Source organism: Trachemys scripta, chromosome 3 (assembly GCF_013100865.1).
Source record: "Trachemys scripta elegans isolate TJP31775 chromosome 3, CAS_Tse_1.0, whole genome shotgun sequence".
In the NCBI taxonomy this organism is placed as follows: Eukaryota; Metazoa; Chordata; order Testudines; family Emydidae; genus Trachemys; species Trachemys scripta.
The window spans coordinates 188,820,713-188,843,331 of NC_048300.1; the positions used below are offsets into that span (position 1 = coordinate 188,820,713).

At 43.0% G+C, this 22,619-nt stretch overlaps 1 protein-coding gene and 1 long non-coding RNA gene across 4 annotated transcripts in view; one reads left to right on the plus strand and one right to left on the minus strand.

The window, feature by feature from the left end:
- CLIC5 (chloride intracellular channel 5) overlaps positions 1 to 8,443 on the plus strand; it is a 113,004-nt gene extending 104,561 nt beyond the window's left edge. For both annotated transcript variants that reach the window (XM_034766657.1, XM_034766658.1), the window contains exons 5-6: positions 1,188 to 1,369; positions 6,243 to 8,443. In XM_034766657.1, coding sequence (XP_034622548.1) covers positions 1,188 to 1,369; positions 6,243 to 6,410 — 350 coding nt within the window. In that variant the 3' untranslated portion in view covers positions 6,411 to 8,443. The remainder of the gene's footprint in view (positions 1 to 1,187; positions 1,370 to 6,242) is intronic.
- LOC117875376 overlaps positions 1 to 16,448 on the minus strand; it is a 43,443-nt gene extending 26,995 nt beyond the window's left edge. For both annotated transcript variants that reach the window (XR_004645257.1, XR_004645258.1), the window contains exons 1-2: positions 16,329 to 16,448; positions 15,728 to 15,824 (exon numbers count right to left, since the gene is read on the minus strand). This is a non-coding gene — a long non-coding RNA (uncharacterized LOC117875376). The remainder of the gene's footprint in view (positions 1 to 15,727; positions 15,825 to 16,328) is intronic.
- Positions 16,449 to 22,619: the final 6,171 nt, after the last annotated feature.

Sequence of the window (22,619 nt, forward strand, 5' to 3'; positions counted from 1 at the left end):
CGGCACTCTTTTTTTTTTTTTTTTTTTTTTTTGCTTGGGGCGGCAAAAAAGTTAGAGCTGGCCCTGCTAGGTGCTGTACAAACCCAGAACAAAAAGATGGTCCATGTCCCAGAGTCGAAAGTTTTCAATCCAAGTAATACCTTGCAAACTTCTACTCACTCACCTGGGGCAAATACACTGCTTGTGATGGATGAGTAAAATATCTGTAATTTGTTCATTCTGATGATGGTGAAGTGTAGACACAGAGATCTTGCACCTGGGCTGATGTTTTTGCTGGAGAATTTGGCACCTTTGTTATATGCTGTATCTTGTCATCATTTTGAGTGCAGAACTCCCACTAGAGTCAAAAGGAATTTATTGTGTGGGGAAGGACTGACTGCGGGATTTAGCCTTTAGTAAGTCTTAAAGTGAAAGGTCCAAATTCTCCTCTCTGCTGGGCAACCCCTTTGAAATCGACTGAAAGGGGTACTTGACCCCAATTCAATTCTGAAATGGGAAGAGGTTTGAAACTGGCTGGATATCATAAGTGTTTTGTGTGACATTACATTTCATTGTTGTCAAACTGCTTTCATTTCAATTACACTGTATCTTCTAAGTGACTGGGGGAACGTCACCATAGCACTATGGTTGGCATTTTCTGAGACATTCCTACCACCTTAAATGAATTTACATGAAAGAAAAAATGGCAACACTGTAGAGCTAGAATAGTGCTATTGGAATTGGGGAGCTCCAATTCATTGACCTTCTTAGATGGATGTTCAATAATAACAGTGTGAGGGGGTACAGGGGCATCGCCCAGTCCATGTGTACATGGTCATTCGCCCCATACTATCTACAGCTGTTCTACCTACCTTGAGATCCAGTGGCTGCAGTGCACCAAAAACACAGCCTAGGATCAGCGCGGTGTGGGAACATCATGACCGCACCTCCTTTCCTCCTTCCTCTGTCCCTTTTTTGTTGCTATACTGTTAGGAGGGAGGGCTGTACCTAAGAGCCACCTGTGTCACTGGAAAACTAGGTCTAGCCTGGGGCAATCCTCATGTAGCTGCTTATACAGCACAAACAGAACCCCACACCAGAGCATCTGGCCTTAGCTTCGTAAGTATGGTCACGGGCAGTGTTAACGAGAGTGTTTCTTTCTTTCTTCCCACCCACCTATTTATTTATTTATTTATTTATTGACAAAGGCCTTGAGAGAGGTTTGACAAAGGCTTTAAAGAAGCTGGATGACTATCTGAACACCCCTCTCCCTGAAGAAATCGATGCAGACAGCACTGAAGAGGAGAAAGTGTCTAAACGCAAGTTTCTGGATGGGGATGAGCTGACGCTTGCTGATTGCAACCTTCTGCCCAAACTTCATGTTGTTAAGGTAAAAGGCTTCATCTGATGGATAAGCAAATCTGGTCTGACAGTAAAGTGCTCAAGTCTGTAAACCTGAACTATCCTAGAAATGCTGTAGCTCTATCTGCCAGTCCCTTCTTTTCTATAGGAAAGAGCCTGGTCTATAAATAGTTTGTAAGGTCCTACGATCTTGGCCAAAAGTGCAAAGAAAATTAAACAAGATCTAAAAAGACTCTTTGATTGTAAAGAGGAAGAAACACTGGATAGAATGTGCATCAATGTGATGCTCCCGCTCATCTCCAGTGCACTGTGAGGTGGGCAGAATAGGCTAGGGTATTGCATGGTACTTCCTAGCACCCTAGAGACTCCATCTCTCACTATTCACTAGTCTGGGTCAGCAAGTATATGGTGTTTGGGTTCTATGGGATGTATGCCACAACTCAGGTAGAGCAAACAGGACTCGCCCCTTTGGCAGCCAAGCGTAAGTCTAGCAGGTGCATTAACAGGATATGGGGCCTGCTGAGCGGCCAGATCCCTTCCTCTGAGGTAAAAGGGAGGCGGTCGATTAAATTCACTAGATCTCTCCTTCACAGCATTATCTGCCCCACTGCTGGTAGATGTCAAAGGGGTCAGAGCAAGCTGAAGTTCTCCTCTCTGCCAGATACTGTTGGAGTCCAATTCTCCAACCTCAAGAATATACATAGTAGGGGAAGGTCCACAGCTAGGGACTAAGGACCTCTCTGGCACATAGTGACCAGGGAAAGAGGAAGAGCTTGAGGCCAATATATATACAGCTTTCTTCTTTCCCTAGTGTCTGGGTTTGCAGGGAGGAAAGAACAGAAGCTTGTGCTAGCTGGAGCTATTAGAAACACACCAGCATATCTCATAGCTAATACCGTACAGGCCAGTTTGCTTTTAATTTGGACTATTTAAAAATATTTTGTCTTTAATCTTTTGCACTTGTTGCACTCTGTCACTGTATTTCCTTTTTGTTTCTTCACGTTGGTATAAATTCACACCTGGCTCTCTCAACTAAACCGCACATCTCCTTGGACTGATTATCTTACCAATGCCCCTTTCTCCCTCATTCTGCACTCCCAGCCCCCCACACATTGGTTTTATAAAATAGGGTTGTATAAGCGTTGTGACCTTTTGGCTTCCCTTGATAGGAAGTGTATTTTTAAAGCTAGCTACCATGACAGCTGCAAACCCTCGTCATCCAGATTCTTTCTTTCCACTGGACTATTTTATAAATTATTTTTTATTTTTTCTGACTATTGTGTGTATATGCCTGATCAGGTAGCACTACATATGTATAAAAATAATGCTTAACACTTAGGATATGTCTACACTACGATTAAAAACCCACAGCTGGCCTGTGCCAGCTGACTCGGGTTTCCGGGGCTATTTCATTGCATTGTAGACATTCGGGCTTGGGCTAGAGCTGGGTTCTAGAACCGGGTGAGCCGGTAGGGTCCCAGAGCTCAGGCTGCAGCCTGAGCCCGAACGTCTACAGCAGAATTAAACAGTCCCTCAGCCTGAGCCCTGCAAGCCCGAGTCAACTGGCACTGGCCAGCTGCAAGTGTGTAACTGCAGTGTAGACATACTCATGGTGCTTTTCTCAACAGATCTTAAAGCACTGTACAATAGGGGCTAAGCATAATTTGCCCCATTTTTTATAGATGGGGAAACAGACACAGAGAGCTTGAAGTGACTTGTCTGATGTCACACAGTGAATCAGTAGCAGATCCAGGATTAGAACCCCAGGTCTCCTTCACTCTGAGTTTTACCCTATGCATCCATTCCCACCCATGTATAACCTAAGAAGATCTGTTCAGATGTACCAGCTGTTCAGCTGGTATTTCACATAGCAAAGTTAACAATGAAAGGTAGCTCTGGGATCCAGGGTTTAAGATGCAGAATGGTCACTGGCGTAGTGCAAAGGATATACATCATTCTCTCTTCTAAGTGCTGTATTTATTCAATTTATCAGATTACATGTTTCTTCAGAAAAAAACAAGTACCTGGTAGACATTGGCAAGCCAGGAGCTAGAAAGTGGAGCCAAGTCATGCATCCACCTTGGCTCCATGAGTGAAAACATAAGCTAAGCCATGGTGAGCGCTGACTGTACACATCTAAAAAGCGAACACAGAATGTGATGCCTAAGTCACTTACACAAGTAATGTGATAATATTCTCACTGGTTTGTCACTTTCTCTGGCTCATCTTCCCTCATGGAGGCATAGCCAGACATTTTAATGCTAATGCTTAAAGCTTTCATTGTGTGGCCCATTGCTAGTTCCCATCTCCTTAAGGCAAAATGAAAGAGCGGTAAACAGATCTTGTAGAATTATAAATCTCTTATCGACGTGCATAGCTGCAGCCTATTGTCCTAGGTCTGTTTTACAGACATAAGAAAAAGGATGTTCTCCTTTGGTTAAAGACTTCCATTGGAAATTGTGTGCATCTCAACCTAAATTGATGAGTGGGTTCTATCGTCTATGTTCACTTGTGAAACACTTCTGAAAGGAGTGGGGTTGCATAGATGCAACGTAGAAATGGATTTTGCCTAGAGTATGCCAAAGGGATCCTGGTAATAAGAATAAACCATAATCCCTTATAAGAACAGAGCTGTCCTGAAAAACCTGAGATGGATGGAAACTCTAATAAGTACTTTAGAAAACAGAGGGGAGCTGTACAGTACATATGGATGTAATTCCCTTTATGCTCAGGAGTAACTTTACAGTCATAAAAACTAGAGATGGGAAAGACCCAATAAATTAACTAATCCTTCCAGCCCAATCAATTTGTCCATTCTGTCACTGCAGGATTGTTACATACAGTGTATTATGAAATTCATTGCCCAATCAGGACGAAAGGCCCCAGTCTAGCAAGGTACTTAAGCATGTATCTAACCTTAAGCAATGAGTTAGTCCCATTGATTATATACGTATTACAAGTAAGGCATGTGGTTAAGTAACTTGCTGAATCAAGGCCTAAATGTCTTTAATGGTTGGGCTTCTACAGAGATTTCCAGTCTAATAAATCTCAGAGATAGGAAACTTCCTGATACACAGATGTATTTTCCCAGTTCACACCAATACTCCTAGTTCAATCAGCCTGAGATATTACTAAGGCACCTAGTTCTTGGCATCTAAGTCACGTTGCCCTGTACCATTCTGAACAGATATTTCCCCTCCTCGTTGTGTATATCTTTCCAATGTTTGTAGATGGTTATATCCCCTGCCATGATTGTTTGACCAAGCAATACGTTTCATTTTTTTAGTCTTTTCTCAGTTCACACCCTTTAAACTATCTACCTTTTAAAGTGTCATCCGACCAGGCTTCTTCTCTGATAATGCCATTCCAGGGAGCACAGCTGTTAGAGGAATGAGGGGAAAAAACCATGGTGGAGCCTGTTGGATCTTTGGATACAGTACTTACTAGTACTAAGTCAGGATTTGGCATCAGTTACCACACAGTGGTATTGGACTTCTTTTACTGCTTGTCTACACAAACACTTAGTTTGTAGCAAGCTGGGGTGTAACTCTATCCCACACTAGTCTGCTGCGCACTAAGAGTCCACATGTACCCTGCTGCCACACACTAAAAGTTCCTAGTACGCTTTAATTTACCACTCTTTCAAAGCAGGGAAGCTCAAAGCACACTTTTAGTGGGTGGCAGCCTGGACCACATGGATACTTAGTGTGCAGCAGGCTAGCATGGGGTAGGGTTACGCTCCCAGTTTGCTGCAAACTAAGTGTTCGTGTAGACAAGCCCTGAGACTAGGTACTGTATTTGCATGGTAATGGTCAGGAAATGTTGACCTTTTGATGGCTTGTACTATAGGACCCTGCCCGTTTTGACTCCCTTGTCCGTTGTGTAACAAAAAGAATGAAGTTCTATTAAGGACTATAAAAGGGTTTTAAAAAAAAGAAAGGGATCTAGGGGTTGTAGTTGACCACAAGCTAAATATGAGTCAACAGTGTGATGCTGTTGCAAAAAAAGCAAACATGATTCTGGGATGTATTAACAGGCGTGTTGTGAGCAAGACACGAGAAGTCATTCTTCCGCTCTACTCTGCGCTGGTTAGGCCTCAACTGGAGTATTGTGTCCAGTTCTGGGCACCACATTTCAAGAAAGATGTGGAGAAATTGGAGAGGGTCCAGAGAAGAGCAACAAGAATGATTGAAGGTCTTGAGAACATGATCTATGAAGGAAGGCTGAAAGAATTGGGTTTGTTTAGTTTGGAAAAGAGAAGACTGAGAGGGGACATGATAGCAGTTTTCAGGTATCTAAAAGGGTATCATAAGGAGGGGGGAGAAAACTTGTTCACCTTAGCCTCTAAGGATAGAACAAGAAGCAATGGGCTTAAACTGCAGCAAGGGAGGTTTAGGTTGGACATTAGGAAAAAGTTCCTAACTGTCAGGGTGGTTAAACACTGGAATAAACTGCCTAGGGAGGTTGTGGAATCTCCATCTCTGGAGATATTTAAGAGTAGGTTAGATAAATGTCTATCAGGGATGGTCTAGACAGTATTTGGTCCTGCCATGAGGGCAGGGGACTGGACTCGACCTCTTGAGGTCCCTTCCAGTCCTAGAATCTATGAATCTATAAAAGAGAACTAGATAAATTCATGGAGATTAGCCAGGATGGGTAAGGAATGGTGTCCTTAGCCTCTGTTTGTCAGAGGGTGGAAATGGATTGCAGGAGAGAGATGGTTTAATCATTACCTGTTAGGTTCACTCCCTCGGGGGCATCTGGCATTGGCCACTGTCGGTAGACAGGATACTGGGCTGGATGGACCTTAGGTCTGACCCAGTGGGGCCATTCTTATGTTCTTATGTTCTTAAGTTTAAAAGCCTAAAACCAGCAAGTTTCTTTTTTTGTCTTTGCTCTAGATTGTAGCTAAGAAATACCGCAACTATGAGTTCCCAACAGAGATGATGGGGCTATGGCGATACCTGAAGAATGCTTATGCCAGGGATGAATTCACCAACACCTGTGCTGCGGACAAAGAAATTGAGCAAGCTTATGCAGATGTGGCCAAGCGGCTCAGCAAATCCTAACTGACGTCAGCAAGGGCTCAGTATCCCCAGTTCACAGACTCCTCTCCTTGTTGCCTTAGGATATATTCTTCATCATGTTTCTGGTTGGTATCCCCATGACTTCAGCTGTTAAAGTGTATTGGTCAGGGCCAAATCTGCCTCTCCCTAGAGAAAACATAAGGCAACAGCAGGAGGGTAAAAAACCCTCTGGAATCTGAACCCAAGAGCTGGAGCAAGTATTATTATTGGCAATCATCAGTATTTGAAACTATTCATCTTTTTTTTTTTTTTTTTTGGAATATCAGCCACCTATTTTATTGGGAACTTTAAAAAATAGGATATTTAGCTGAAAATTTCAAGTAGATGGGTTAGGAATGTACAGAACTGCTTCTTCTCTGGCCCTTTTCAAGGACACTTTTTTTCTGATGTGATCTATCCAAAATAACACTGCTAGTGGGAACCTTGAGGTAGTAGGAACGAGGTGTGTATGAAAGCAAAAAGAGTTTGACCCTAAGGGAAAAATTTTCTTAGCAGGTATATATTCAGAAACCTCTGTTTTAATGGGGCTGGAGGAGGTTATAAGATGCTCATTACTGATGTGGCGCTAGTGAGGAAAGCATCAGTGAATATGTCAAACTTGCAGATGCTGCTGGGCATATGATTTGCATATTTCCACTTCATCCAAATCATAAAAGGAAAAGAGAATGAGAGATGAACTGGGCAGTTCTTGGAACAGCAGTGCTGATACCCAAAAGCCCACTGGCTCTCTGGGGGGATGTGCTCAGACGCTGTAGTGATAGGGGCCATATAATTACCCTGTTGTGTAGAAAGAATCCTCACAGCTAGCTGACTCATTTTAGATATTCTCACCTTAACTGTACATTTGCCAGCTTATTTAGATTGGGAGCCAGTGGTGGGAGTGGAAATCTGTTGCCTCGCATGAACGCCAGATTGGGGAGAAATACCCAATTTATTTTTGAGCTTTTGAAATTGATCTCCTTTCAAAGTTCATCTCCCATTCTAGAGAACAGGTTGGCCTGAAAACCTTAAGGAGGATGAGCTAGAAGGGAGACCTGAAGCAGAGAATCTCCCACTCCTAGCCAGAAGGTTGGCAAGTATACCAGCACAAATGCACAATGGCTTTGTCCCACTCGTTTCCTGCTTCATATCACTGCTGTTTAAATGACCCTTCTGACTGTGCACTAGGGCTGTTTTCCGAAGCGATTACCAGTAGTTTGTGCTATGGGCAGCCATTGTATGAACAGATCTGCTTAGTACTGATCACTTTATTGGTGAATTACTTTAAGAAATTAAGAGCGACAATTCTTTTGTATGAAATATAAAAGATTGAGCTGCCTTAGCTAGCTATATATCAGGGAGAGGAAGGCTCCCAATCTTCATCAAATCTGGAGATGTATAGTTGTTTGAAAAGATAAAATAAAATTGAACTCTAGCACTCCTTATCAGACCCCTGCTCCTGTATGAAACCGCAGTGACCTCAGTGGGACTCCACACTGGCAAACCCTCAAATGGGGGAACCCAGGATCAGGCCCTTGTTTGCAATTAGAAAGCTAATGGACTGGAGACAACTTATAAGGCCAGAATCTGCTCTGTTACATGGATGTAGATCTAGAGTAATTCCAGTGACTTTGGTGGAGTTACTCTGCATTCACACCAGCACAGCTGAGAACAGAATCTTGCCCATCGAATGATGACATTTATGGCTGACTGCAGTATTGCACAGAGCAGTCAATTTGTTCTGAACTTTCCAAAACCTTGGAAGAAAGTCCATGAGCTCTCTAGTCTTCCCTCAGAATGGGCTATTTAAACAAGCAAAGGTTCACACTCTTTACAATGTTGCTGAGAAATTAACTGGCTCTGAGAGCACTAGTAACAGCCAGCAAAATACAATGAGATTAGAAGAGTCCGCACATGCACATGGGGCTCATTAAAAATGTGTCTTCATAAAATAACCAGATTGGAATTATTTGTATATTTTAAAAAAAAATTAAGATATTTAATTATTTATTTTGATTGATTAAATTCTTTCTTTCTTTCTTTCTTTCTTCTCAGCATATTGGTTGAGCTGACTCACTCTGTGAGACTGCTATAACCAAGGCTCTGCAAATTTAGTTTGTAATGAACAGTGGTTTCCTGTGTCTGATTAATGGCCATTTTGGATTTTTTTTCACTATGGCTTGGCTACCAGAACTCCAGCTAACCAAGACTGCACTTTTCTCAATCATCATTTAACAGGTTTTTTTTTTTAAATCAGAGGCTTTGTCTAATCAGAGTTCTGTGTGAACTTGAATAAAGAAGTAGAAAGAGGATGCAGCTTGCTGTTCTGTGCCTATTTTACTTGGCTCCTTTAAGAAGTTCACACAAACAGACAGTGGGTCTCAGGCAGGGTTAGGTGAACCAGTTCAGGAGAGATACCAATTTCTGCTTTTCCTGTGTGAACTTTCATCCATTTCTTGAACCAAATTTGAACAAAACCTCTTAAGGTTCTGAAATGTTCTAATACAGTTTGCTTTCATTTTAATTAAAAACAGCTCCATACCAAAATCGCTAGGTGTGAACACCTTCAAAGTAGAGCTGGTTTTAAAATTTTCCTTCTAAAATGTTGTTGGTTGTTTTTGTTTTTTTAGTGGAAAATGGCTTTTCAATGCAATGGACATCTTTATGAGAAAATTTCCATAGTCTCTGAACATTTTTGCAATTTTTGTTATAAAAATTTAAAATCCCCAAACCACAATTTGTTTCAGTTTTCAGCAACTAAAAGACTAAATTTTATTTATTTAGTAAGTTAGTTTTGCTTTTTCAATGTTAACGTGAAAAATCAAAATCAGTTAAAATGGGAAAAATGTTTTCAATCAAAATTTTTCACACAGAACATTTTTAAAAACCCCACCCATCTTCTGACAAGCTTTATGTCAAATTTTGTAGGAGGTTCAAATCTGGTTCTGGATCCTAATTTTGCACCTCACCCCTAACTCAATAATGGGCTGACCCAAAACTTTGGATCAAACCCTCCTGAACTTTGAGTGAGTTTGAAATTCAGACCCTTGTTCTCAAGTCTGTAATTTTTGCACATCTTTGTGCTTCTTGGCTCAAAATATGACCAGTAAAAAGAAATACTGGAAATCCATATAGAAGGTTGTGCTGTTAAGATTTCCATCCCCCATCTCTAGACCCAGAAGGTTCAGATAAGCTTCTTTTTACCATCACCAGTGAGATTTTAAAGAGCTCCAGAATGCCTCTACTCAAGGCATTTTTGTGGCCTTCCATTGTATTTAGAATTTTAAGTAGTATGTGTTAATCCTGCGGGAGATTGTTTATCTATATTGGCAAAGCAACATTTCTGAAAAGAATCTAAGTGACAAGACAGACAGAACAGATTTACAATAACTTTGTTCATAAATTTCTTGCAAGATGTAAAGAGAGACATAGTGCAGAGGGGGAAGAAGCCAACAATATGGATTTAATCATCTACATTTCAGAAATGCAGACCAAATGTCTGTAAAGATGTCCATTTCATCCAAACATTTCTTAGGTATTTGTTTCAAAGATATTAGTTCACTCAGTCCAACGCTCCATTCATATTTGGAACCCATGTCAATTCCTCTTTAATTTCGGGGCTGCTAGGAGAACTCATACATTAGTAACACTCTGATTTTCTGTTAGGATATTTGAGTTGCTGATAAGCCGCCTTAGCTGTAAAGGTGAGAAGACTAAGGAAGTACCTGTTTCTTGGACACTTAAAATAGGAATCATAACTAACACCTGCCCTCTCCAAGGAAAGAAATCTTCAGAGGATGTTGCTTTCCCATTGGAATGCAGCTCCAAGATATATTTTGCTGCATATATAACTACTGGATATCAGCCTTGCCCCATGTTTGGATCAGCTTAAAGGTTAACTGGCAGGGAAAAATGGCATGCACGTATCAGAAGGAAGTTAGCCAAAGGGACTGAGGACAGGAAAGCAGCCACTTTTCTGTTCGGGTACGTGAGACTGACCATGCACTTTGTGTAGTAACAGTTCTCGTGAACCACTTGTTAAGCTTCACACCTTTTGCTACCCATCTCTCCCTGTCTCAGCCCAGGTCCAGCATTTCTTTCCTCCTTTATTTTCCATACCGCATAACAAAACATGAGAGAAATAGGAACATAAGCCCAGATCCCCAAAGGTATGTAGCGCCCTTACTTCCATTAAAATCAATGGAAGTTAGGAGACTAAATACTTTTGAGGTTCTGGACTACAGGCACTAGAGAAACAATAGACCTGGCCTCTCAACCTCAGTTTGGTCATGACTTCTCTGCCCTTCCCATATCGCTAGATGAGAGGGGGGTCACAGATAGACCTCAGCTGTATGGGAGAGAGGTTCGGGGGTGTTACAGTATGGAAAAGGGGGTAAAGAAAAAGTTGAGAACCTAGTTTTAGTGCATACTGTCCATCTCCTGTCTCCTGATACAGGCCATGCCATCTTTTAAACTGATAGGACTCATTGATCCAAAGGCCAGTTATTGCAACAGAACTTCTCTTATCCCTCAACATCCCAACATTGCAGTGGAAGCCAGAGCCACAAATGGGTGTCAGCCTCCTTCCTGATGGGGCAGATATTTGATTGGTGGGTGGGTTTATTGGCTTATTGAAAAATTAGGTAGCATAAAGCCAGCATCACCAGAGAGTGATTTTACAGCCCGATTAAGCCCCAGCAGCTGATAGAAACTTTCCCTTTTTAAAATGAGTTGAACATTTTAAGAAAAGAAATGAAATCCTCCATTCTCTTTATAGATTTTTGTTTAGGCATTGGGAAGTTTGAATTTGTTTATTATTTCTCTCCACATTGTCATCCTTCATGATATATTTCTGATGTAAATTTTTTTTTTCTAGCAGATTTTCTCCCTTTGCTGCATCTTTTATCTCTTCTTTAATGCTCACATCTGTGACTAGCTAGCGATGCCAGAAGAGACAGGAAAGGGTTAGACTTGTTGAGTAGCTGAAGGAGCTAATTCATTTTTAGAGAAATTTTAGTATTAAAGCCTATTTATTTTTTTAAAATCCATTTCTTTTAATGTGGTATCCTAGAGATATTGTAACCATGAACAATGGGCTAGACTGTGACAGCACTGAGCAAGGAATGGTGTATAAATTAGTCCATCCTAGGAGTAGCACCAGGAGTCACTGTGACCCTAAGACACCCTCTGAGTCACAGTGATTCCTTTGTGTCCTTGTTCTAGCAGGATAGTCATTTACTACTGGCCTATACCAGCAGCAAAATATGAGACCCCACCCATGCTATGATGGCCAATTCTTCTTCATAGCATATGTGCAATGCACCGCATGTGGCACGTGACCAAGATTCATTACCGCATTTAATCTGCTGGTTGGATCATTAGCTTGCCCAGCCCAGGCCGGGTATTGACGGGAGTGCAATGTGAACGCTGATCCATGCCCCCAAGAGGATGGAAAAGGCTGGAGCCAATCCTCTGCTCATTCCCTGCCTCTCACCAGCTCGGGGAAAATCAGAAGCAGGCATGTGTGGGAGCTTTTTTTTAACTATGCAGCAAGTATTGTATGAACTCAGTGGCATTTCTAAGACTTGGGATTTCGGGCAGCCAGGAATTCCTCTATGGCACTATGACAGGACCTAAATCATCCCCCTCCCCCATTCCCTTATTGCAGAGATTTAAAAATTTTCAACACTGAAGACAATAATACACTTGGAATAAAGTGCATTTTTTGAGCTGCACCTCATCACCCCCCGAACTACGACACTATCATTAGTTCAGCAAACTCCGCCGCCAAATAGACACTTCTATTATGTGATGTCTCTGGCGGGGTGGCTGCGCTTTTCTATGAAGTGTCTACTCAAAGGCCACCCCATTGGGTAGGCTCCAGATACAAAGAGAGCTAGAGAGAGAGAAGCAGGCGGAGGTTCCATTGCCACTATTCTTGAGCCCAGTTCTCTAGCCACGGTATAATAGACTTCAGTGCACGTTGCTCCTAAGACTAGAATACCACAAAAGTCCCTGTCCAGCAAAGCATTTAAACACATTTTAGTTTTAAGCATGAGAGTAAGGACTACTTGTGTGTTCAAGCGCTTGGCTGGACGAGCGTCACCCACATTAGGGAAATCTATACAAATAAAGAGCACAAATTCTGTTTCCTTTGACGTCCCATGGGCAGAATTTTTCAGAGACTTTGGAGCAGCTCCTCAGAGGTATTTGGGTGCCCAACTCCCATCTGGGCCTTTGTCTTTAGAGAATAATGAATATTTGAAGAAAACAGAAATAGCAGTGATATATGGTTTTCAGTAAAGTGATAAGCACAACAAGGGGCCAAATTCTGCTTTTGGTGTAAATGGAGAAACTCAGTGACTCCCTTAGAAATTATTCTACATGTTGGACTAGGCTGTGCTGCTATAGTCTAATATCATTGCCTATGATTCAATGGGTTGCATGGGCTAGAGAACCACACGCTCTTTGGTGGTACCTAACAGTATAACCACGCCCCCATTGTGTCTGTCTCACTCTTTTTATGAAGCGGCGTGTTTAAAAGAAAACTAGGTAGGGTGTCGTTTTTAGTGGAGGAGAAGCAATCCAGCCATGCTTAATGGTTCTCAGCATTGGTTCTGTCAATTAGCACCTCAGGGTGGAAGCTGTTGGCAGAAGACCGCCCGAGGTTAAAACATTGAAGTAGCAAAGTTTGGGTGTTGCATGCAGAGGGTATTACAGGGACCCCCTAAAAGCTGTTCATGCTGTAGAACACTAGCACCCGTGAATAGCCTTCAACTCCCAAAGAACCATTTCAGTTGGAAATGGGTCATATCAGCGTAGATACTGTATTGTTACTGGGTGGCTTTTGTTGCTTCTGAACCATCCCTGTGGAACCACAGACTCTAAAGAAGTTGTGAAATGACTTCTGGCACCAAATTAATCTCTTTTTGCACTACATTGCACTGTTGTTTGGAAACAAGTAATAATTAAATGACATTTACAAATAGCCAATTTCTCTATCTTTTTTATTGATTTAAAAAAAAAGAAAAGAAAAAAAAGACAACCAGACCATTCATAGCCTGTTAGGAAATGTGAGTTTCTCCACAGCTTTTTGAGACTCTAATAAGTAAGCCATAATGACACAAAATAGAATGGAGAGCAATGTGATTCTAAACATTGTGATTACCATTTGTGTTAAGGATTAGATTTAGGGCTAAATTAACAAATATTCTGGGAGGGATTATAGTCTGGTTGTTGGAACAGGACTCCTAGAAGTCTGCTCCATCCCCAACTCTTTTGATGCTTGCTGAGAGTCATTGAACAAGACACTTCAGCTCCCCGGGCTAGATACTTTACTTACACTGAGTAGCACATTCCTCCATGAATGGTCCCATCAACTTTAATGAGACTATTTATGGAGTCAAATTCTATTAATTGTGAATAAGGGCATCAGAGTGTGGACCTCCATTGACCCATCTGCAATGTGGATATAATCTATCCCCACCTCCGAGCAGTGTGGTGAGGTTTAATTGATTAATGTTGTAAAGTGCTGTGAGATCCTTGGATGGAAGGTAGTGTCATAAAGTGAAGCTCATGTGAATCACTGACAATGGTACTGGATATCAGCTAAGGTCCTGATCATGCTCCCATTGATTTAAATGGGAGTTTTATCATTTACTTCAGTGAGAACAGGATCTGGACTTCAGTAGCCAGGATAATTTAGTAATCTCTTGGGGCAACAGAGGAATTATTGGGCACTCTGAGCCTTAGAGTGGGCACAGGTCCAAGGGGCTGCTTCCTGACCTCTTTCAGGTATGCTAACCTGCTCCTGGGTGAATTTCCAGCACTCCTCACTGGAGACTGCTGTGAAACCCTGCCACCGCATCACATGATAAAATAGGATTCAGAAATCATGTGATGTGGACTTTCTAGCAGTGAGTCAGACCCATTGGCCTAAAGTACAGCCACTAAATTGGTCTGACATCAGTAACCACAGCGTAAGAGTACGGCCTCTGAAGCGATTCAAACCAGCATCTTTGTCACCAGTCATTTTCTATTTATAACAACAACAACACAGATCTACTTGATAATAACAATAAGGCATAACAGGCGCACGCATTGTTCTGCCTCAATCTCATTTCTCGTGCGGGTGAGTTAAAGCATTCAGCCTTTGGCCTCTTGCCTCACACCACACACACCCAAGGCGGGCAATTATGGCATAACAATGCACACCCTGTTGTGTCTGAATGCATAAAGCCCATTGCACTCCAGCGCTAACCTCCTGCTAAATGGATTTAAAATGTTCCCCTAAGTGCTGAGTCGCCACCCTCCCTAACTTATTCTTGCCAATGTAATTTTTATCTAAGTCTTTGGTTTTGAACGAGTGAGAGCTCATGGCATTGTTTAATGTTGGCAACGGCGGGGCATTGCTGGCAATAAAAAGAAAGGGAAAAGTCTTTCCCAGTGAAAAATCAACTGCTGTCATGTGATGAATCTTCAGAGACCGTGAAGCCCTTCACAAAGGGGGCTCTGTGGCTTTGGTGGCAAATCCTCAGCTGGAGTAAATACTCCTCACGCAATCAACATCAATGGAGCGATGACAATTTAGATCAGCTACAGATCTTCCCCATGGCTAAGGCTAAGTTTTTGTAAAAGTCACGGACAGGCCATGGGCAATAAAGAAAAATTCACGAACTGTCCCTGACTTTTACTAAAAAGATCCATGATAAAACGGGAAAGGACTGGGCAGCTGTGGGTGGCTGGGAGCTCAGGAACCCCCACCACCCGTGGGGGCTCAGAGCTCCAGGGTCCCCCTGCCCCTCCCCACAGAGGGGAGCGGCAGGGTTCCCCTGCCTCCACCGCAGTGTGGAGCTGCGGGAGTCCCCCTGCCCACCTTGGCAGCTGGGCGCTCTAGGGATCCTCCTGCTCCCCGTGGTGGCCAGGGGCTCTGGGAATCCCCCTGCCGCCGCTGCGGTGGTGGGCTTCCAGGATCACTTTCCCCCATGGCAGCCAGGGGCTCTGGGGGTCCCCTTGCCCTGCGGCGGTGGCGGAGAGCTGTGGGGATCCCCCTGCTGCTGCCGCGGTGATGAGCTTCCAGGATCACCTACCCCGATGGTGGCCAGGGGCTGTGGGGTCCCTCTGCCCTGCTGTGAGGGCAGGGGAGCTGCGGGGGTCCCCCTGCAAAGGTCGAGAGCTGCGGGGTACCTCACAGCTCCCTGCTGCTGTGGGAAGTGGCAGGACCCTGCACCTCCCAGCCGCAGAGGCTGAAGTCGGAGAGGTCTTTGGAAGTCACGGATTCCTGGACTTCCATGACCACTGTGACAAAATCATAGCCTTACCTAGAGAATTTAGTATTCAGTAATCCCCAGACACCTTCTGCCTTCAGTGTTTTCAATTAATGACTTCACAGCTCCAAGCCAAATTTGATAAAGAAATCTGAAAGGTGAACACAAATGCCTTTAAACTCTAAATAAATACATGAAACAGCTTAGAATCCTGACTTGTTAGATAACCTTGTATGAAGGGGACAAAGTCCTGGGGTATTGAGGGTGGGTTTGAAGTGGAATCAGGTGGATGGGGTCCATATTAACCTATGCATGCTTCCCCACATATACACTGCTGCCATGTAGGTGAGGGAGGATGATGGGTGCCAGTGTAGAGGTGGAATTTGGGGGATCCAGGGATTCCATATGAGGGCAAATCCCTACAGCAATGTGTAGGAAGCTGTGGGTGCAAATTTAGAGATTCCAATCTCTGATATGGGTCAGTTTGGCCCTAAACTGGCCCATAGTTGTTCTTAAAAATTACAAACATGTTTTAAAACAAAATATTTAATATGAATAATGATCATGCTTAGCACTTATCTAGCACTTTACTGCTTCAAAGCACTCTACAAATACAAAATCATTCATTTGAAAGTACATTAAAATTTGTACTTACCTGCCAGGATCCAAGTTCAGGGGGCTGAGGTTCTCCAGCCATGTCATTAATATCAGAAACGTTTAAGGTTCCGTCCCTCCACTGCTATAAGGGCTACTTATATCACTAACTCTTGCAGGAGAAATGCTAGAAAGAACTTTGAACTCAGATCTGGTCAGGCTTAAAAAAAAAGCTTCTATTTACTTTTAAAACCTATTTATGGTGGTTGACAACGAAAGGTAACCATTTACCTTCCAGCCTCCATGGACTCTCCGAGTAAGCAAGGAAGACGGGATTGGCCCCTTAGCATATTTGTCATTTTCAGGTGACGTAAGTATTCTGTCCATGTATAATTTTAGATTTGACTGTAAGCTTTTTGAAGCAGAAACCGTCTCTGTGTTTTATTTGTGTACAGCTTCTACTACAATAGGACCCTGAGTGGAGCTTATAACTTCTGCTGCAATACACATAATAAACAACAATAATAATTTAAAGAAAAAGCATTTCCCTTTAGTGTTATGATTCCGTGACTGTACTTGCTACAAACCGTGAATACAATTAATGTCCTACTTTATATAATAGGCAGGATATTTTGTTATTGAAGAAGCAGAGCTTTTTGGGCTTTTTACTTTTTCACATTTTAAAGCTAAGAAAAATCTCTGTATTGTTTCTTTCTAGGCCTTTGGATACAAGAGTTGAAATTTCTCATATAGCTTTAAAACTTGTATGTGTTGAATGAAGAAAGACATCTGAACCATTGATAATACTGTTTCCCAATCTTGATTAGCAGGCAGTTATTTGAATAAAATTGGTTTATTTTCTCATATTAAATAAATATCAGTCTGACCTCTTCTTCTTTAAATTGTTATTTATTTGTTTGAACAGCCAAACTTTGCTCAGTTGTAGGAATGGCATTAAATTGGTATAACTGAGAACAGAGAGCCACTTATGCTGCCCCTAAGACAATCATCTTAAAGGGTCATCTTGCTAGAAGACCACAAACCCTTCCTGCATGGGATTAGAGCCCATACCAAACAGGAGGTGTTGGGAAAACAGCAACAACTACAGACACAAACGAACATGCTTCCATGCAACTTCACTTCCAAGTTTGTGTCCTTCGTATACCAGGCACCACAACCTGCAAACAGAAACATCTAGTGGCTACAAGTAAACACCTCACATCATTACTTCCCACATGGTCATTACACCCATTTTCACTCTAACTCTCTCGTTCAGGTCCCTGGAATATTCCTAGATGTAAATCCTGTGGCCAGAAGCCCTGTAGGGTAGGGAGCTCACTATTGACAAATGTTGGTGAATAAGGAGAACACCCCACTGCTGCTTGAGAACTCCAGATGGACAGGGGCTCCTTAAAATGGAACTCTTTGCGGCCATCTGTTGATGAGCAACTGGAAGTGACTCTACAGGCCAGGCCCCATTTGCATTTCAGGTGCATGATAGTTTGGGACATTATTGTTAAAATATAGCTGTAATTTAGGAGCAATGAAATGCTGTTGACGCTGTTGGGAAATGAAGGGACTAGAAAGCTACACCAAACGTGCTTGGGGTGAGAGGGTCACCATGACCAAGACTACAGTGAGGCACCGCTGGTAAAGGGAACCTGGAAGTGGACAGACCTAAAGAGAAAGTAATAAAAAGGGGCTCCTATCTTCCGCTAGCGGTATTGCTTTGGTAGTAAGGACTTTGTTAAGGGTTCTAGACACCACTGATTCCTCTCTGAAGACTTTACACAGAAGCAAAGTGGTAAATGACTTCAGAATGGTGAACTGAGCAGAAGGTGCTGAGCTGAGGCAGTGCTGAAGGAAGATGATGGCACAGAAGTGGCTTGGCTGAAGCCACAGAGAGCATCAGCCGACCTAAGGGTCTCCAGAGCTAGCTTCCGGGAACCCAACAGGAATTAAAGCTAAAATCACTGCAGCTGTGCCACCAACAGAAACTCCAGGGTGACTCAGGCAGCACTTCCTTAATGGGCTGCAGTGTGGCCTGCCAGAGTTCTTGGACTCCAGCAACCCTGGACAACAAACTGTGAGTGGGGGAGCTGGGGAGGAGGGAAGTGTTATGTTCATGGCCTGTGCACAGAGAAGTTATTTTAAAAAACCTAAAATGCCCCTGGCTGGAAGGTTGCAATGTAATTCTGCTTTACTTCTGAGAATTCAGAACAAGACCACACACGAGAACCAAAAGACAGAGAGCAAGAGAAAGTAGATTGCTCCCTAAAACAGAGAGGCAGACAGCCTTACTCTAAACCAGTAGTTCTCAAACTTATTTGCTTAGGCCCCCTTCTTCGTGTCTGTAGTCATTTATACCCCCTCCCTCCCACAAATATGTATTCTACCACCCAGCGGTGAAGGCAGAGCGGCTGCTGGCTGGGCACCCAGCTCTGAAGGCAGTGCCGTGCTAGAAGTAACACAGAAGTAAGGGTGGCAATGTGAAAAGCAGTATCACTTTTCACAGCAGACTTAGCGCCCTGTTGCTGCCCTTACTTTTGCGCTGCTGCCATCCTGGGGCTGACAGCCGGAGCCCCACTACCTCCAAGTTAGGGATTGGGAGTTAGGGGGGAGGAGAGCCCAAGCCTGGGCTGCCTCCCGGTGAGGGATTGAGGGGTGGGGGAAGGAGATCCTGAGCTCGGGCGGAAGGGTTCTGGCTGTCCCCTTTATCCCCACCTTCCAGGTGTGCTCACCCTTTCTTCACAAGCCCCAGCCACCTAGGGCTGACAGCCAGAGCTCTTAAAAAAAAAAAAAAAAAGAACAAACCCACAGCTCATGCCTCCCTTGGGAGGCCTGCCCCATAGTTTAGAGCAGCGGTTCTCAAACGTTCTGTCTGCAAGTTGTGCTGGGGTGATGGACTTTATTTTGAACTGTGTCTGTTATTAAACCAGCCCCAGGCAGGAGTGGTTTCAGCCCCATGAGAGAGATTGTGCAGTTCTTAAGGGGCTCTGAAGTGGGGAAATAGAGGCAGGGTGCCACAGCCCTGGTCCCAAGGGGGTGCTCAGGTGGTGGCTGACCCTGCAGGGTTCCCAGGGTGGGTTAATGTCGTTTCCCAGGTTTCTGGGTGGGCCTGAGGTGGGGTTATTTAGGTTTTCAGGAGGAACTCCTAGATAATTGAACCTGGTCCTTTTAGCTGCTGACACCAGCTGGCAGAGGGGTTTTATTTATATATATGCCATAGTTCCCTTGCAACTGATTTACTCTAGATAAATGTTTAAAGGCTTGGGCCTAACTTTTCTAACTTGGTTCCCTAAATGCAAACACCACAATCTTTATTTAGGCTTAGCTAGAATTGCCGATGACTCCATGAGAACTTCCAGTGTCCAGCCTCTCTGATGATTAGGCCTTTTTTGTTTGTTTAAATACCTGATGTTGCACACCAAGGGCCTGCTCCTGTTCCCATTGACTTCCATGGTGCAGCAACAAATCTGAAACCAACACAATGCGCTTCTCTTCTGCAGAGGAAGTGGACTTCCTCTTTCTGTGGGGAGCTGCTCCCTGTTCCTCAAGACATGGAGCAAAATCCTCCATGCAGCATCAATCTCATTGGTTAAGTCGGCTAATAAGGAAATCACACATTCACCTAATTTGCACTGAGACACTAACAGATGAAACTGAGCTAAGTTTTTTGCCCCTGGTCAAATAGCAGCATAAAGCATATGTCTTAGCCACAGGCACAGTTTTGTGCTATGCCAGGCACGTGCTCCACACTGTCCCTTCATTTTGTTAGAAGCGGTGTGCCGAGGCTTCATTTATTCACTCTAATTTAAGGTTTCACGTGCCGGTAATACATTTTAACGTTTTTAGAAGGTCTCTTTCTATAAGTCTATAATATATAATTAAACTATTGTTGTATGTAAAGTAAATAAGGGGTTAAAAATGTTTAAGAAGCTTCATTTAAAATTAAATTAAAATGCAGAGCCCCCCGGACCGATGGCCAGGACCCGAACAGTGTGAGTGCCACTGAAAATCAGCTCACGTGCCGCCTTCGGCATGCGTGCCATAGGTTGCCTACCCCTGGTCTAAACCATCCAAGACAGATGGCTATCCAGTCTCCTTGACATAGGGAAGGATAGGAGAGAGGTCCCGGAGGCCAAATTTAGGCTGCTAGGTAGGAGATTGAAGTCCAGGACCTCCATGGTAGCATTCTCTGAAATGCTCCCAGTTAGACAGGCAGAACTGCAGAGTCTCAATGGTGGATGAGACGATGGTGTAGGGAGGAGGGGTTTAGATTTATTAGGAAATGGGGAAACTTTTGGGAAAGGGGGAGCCTATACAGGAAGGATGGGCTCCACCTAAACCAAAATGGAACCAGATTGCTGGCACTTAACATTAAAAAGGTCGTAGAGCAGTTTTTAAACTAAGGGCTGGGAAAAGCCGACAGGTGCGGAGGAGCACATGGCTCAGACATCCCTTAGGGGATCTATTAATAGAGAATCTCTATGTCCTAGTGACGACCAAAGGATGGAAAATGATAAAATACAAGCAGGGTCTGATCAGAAACAGTCAAATAAAAAAGAGTCCCATTCAATTACATCGTGTAATGGCAGATAGCTAAAAGGAGACAAGTTTTTAAAGTGCTTATATACCAGTCCTAGAAGTCTAAATAATAAAATGGGTGAACTAGAGTGCCTCATATTAAATGAGGATATTGATATAATAGGCATCACAGAAAATTGGTGGAATGAGGATAATCAATGGGATACAGTAATACCAAGGTACAAAATATATTGGAAGGACAGAACAGGTCATGCTGGTGGGGGAGTGGCATTATATGTGAAAACAAGCATAGAATCAAATGAAGTAAAAATCGTAAATGAATCAAACTGTACCATGGAATCTCTATGGCTAGAAATTCCATGCTCTAATAATAAGAATATAGCGGTACGGATATATTACCGATCACCTGACCAGGATGGTGATAGTGACTGTGAAATGCTCAGGGAGATTAGAGAGAACAGCCATGCTGGGTCAGACCAAAGGTCCATCCAGCCCAGTATCCTGTCTACGGACAGTGGCCAATGCCAGGTGTCCCAGAGGGAGTGAACCTAACAGGTAATGATCAAGTGATCTTTCTCCTGCCATCCATCTCCACCCTCTGACAAAAGGGGGGTAGGGACACCATTCCTTACCTGTCCTGGCTAATAGCCATTAATAGACTTAATCTCCATGCATTTATCTAGTTCTCTTTTAAACCCTGTTATAGTCCTAGCATTCACAACCTTCTCAGGCAAGGAGTTCCACAGGTTGACTGTGCGCTGTGTGAAGAAGAACTTCCTTTTATTTGTTTTAAACCTGCTGCCCATTAGTTTCATTTGGTGGTCCCTAGTTCTTATATTATGGGAACAAGTATATAACTTTTCCTTATCCACTTTCTCCACACCACTCATGATTTTATATACCTCTATCATATCCCCCCTTAGTCTCCTCTTTTCCAAGCTGAAGAGTCCTAGCCTCTTTAATCTCTCCTCATATGGGACCTGTTCCAAACCCCTAATCATTTTAGTTGCCCTTCTCCGAACCTTTTCTAATGCCAGTATATCTTTTTTGAGATGAGGAGACCACATCTGTACGCAGTATTCAAGATTTGGGCATACCATGGATTTATATAAGGACAATAAGATATTCTCCATCTTATTCTCTATCCCATTTTTAAAAAAATAAAAAACTCAATAATAATAATAATAATGGGGGATTTCAATTATCCCCATATTGACTGTGTACATGTCACCTCGGGACAGGATGCAGAGATAAAGATTCTTGACACCTTAAATGACTGCTTCTTGGAGCAGCTGGTCCTGGAACCCACCAGAGGAGAGGCAAGTCTTGATTTTGTCCGAAGTGGAGTACAGGATCTGGTCCAAGAGGTGAATATAGCTGGACCACTTGGTAATAGTGACCATAATATAATTAAATTTAATATCCCTGTGGCCGGAAAAACCACAGCTGCCCAACACCGTAGCATTTAATTTCAGAAAGGGGAACTACACAAAAATGAGGAGGCTAGTTAAACAGGAATTAAAGGGTACAGCACCAAAAGTGAAAGCTCTGCAAGTTGCATGGAAACTTTTTAAAGACACCATAATAGAGTCTCAACTTAAATGCATACCCCAAATTAAAAAACATAGTAAGAGAACCAAAAAAAAGAGTCACCGTGGCTAAACAACAAAGTAAAAGAAGCAGTGAGAGGCAAAAAGGCATCCTTTAAAAAGTGGAAGTTAAATCCTAGTGAGGAAAATAGAAAGGAGCATAAAGACTGGCAAATGAAGTGTAAAAATACAATTAGGAAGGCAAAAAAAGAATC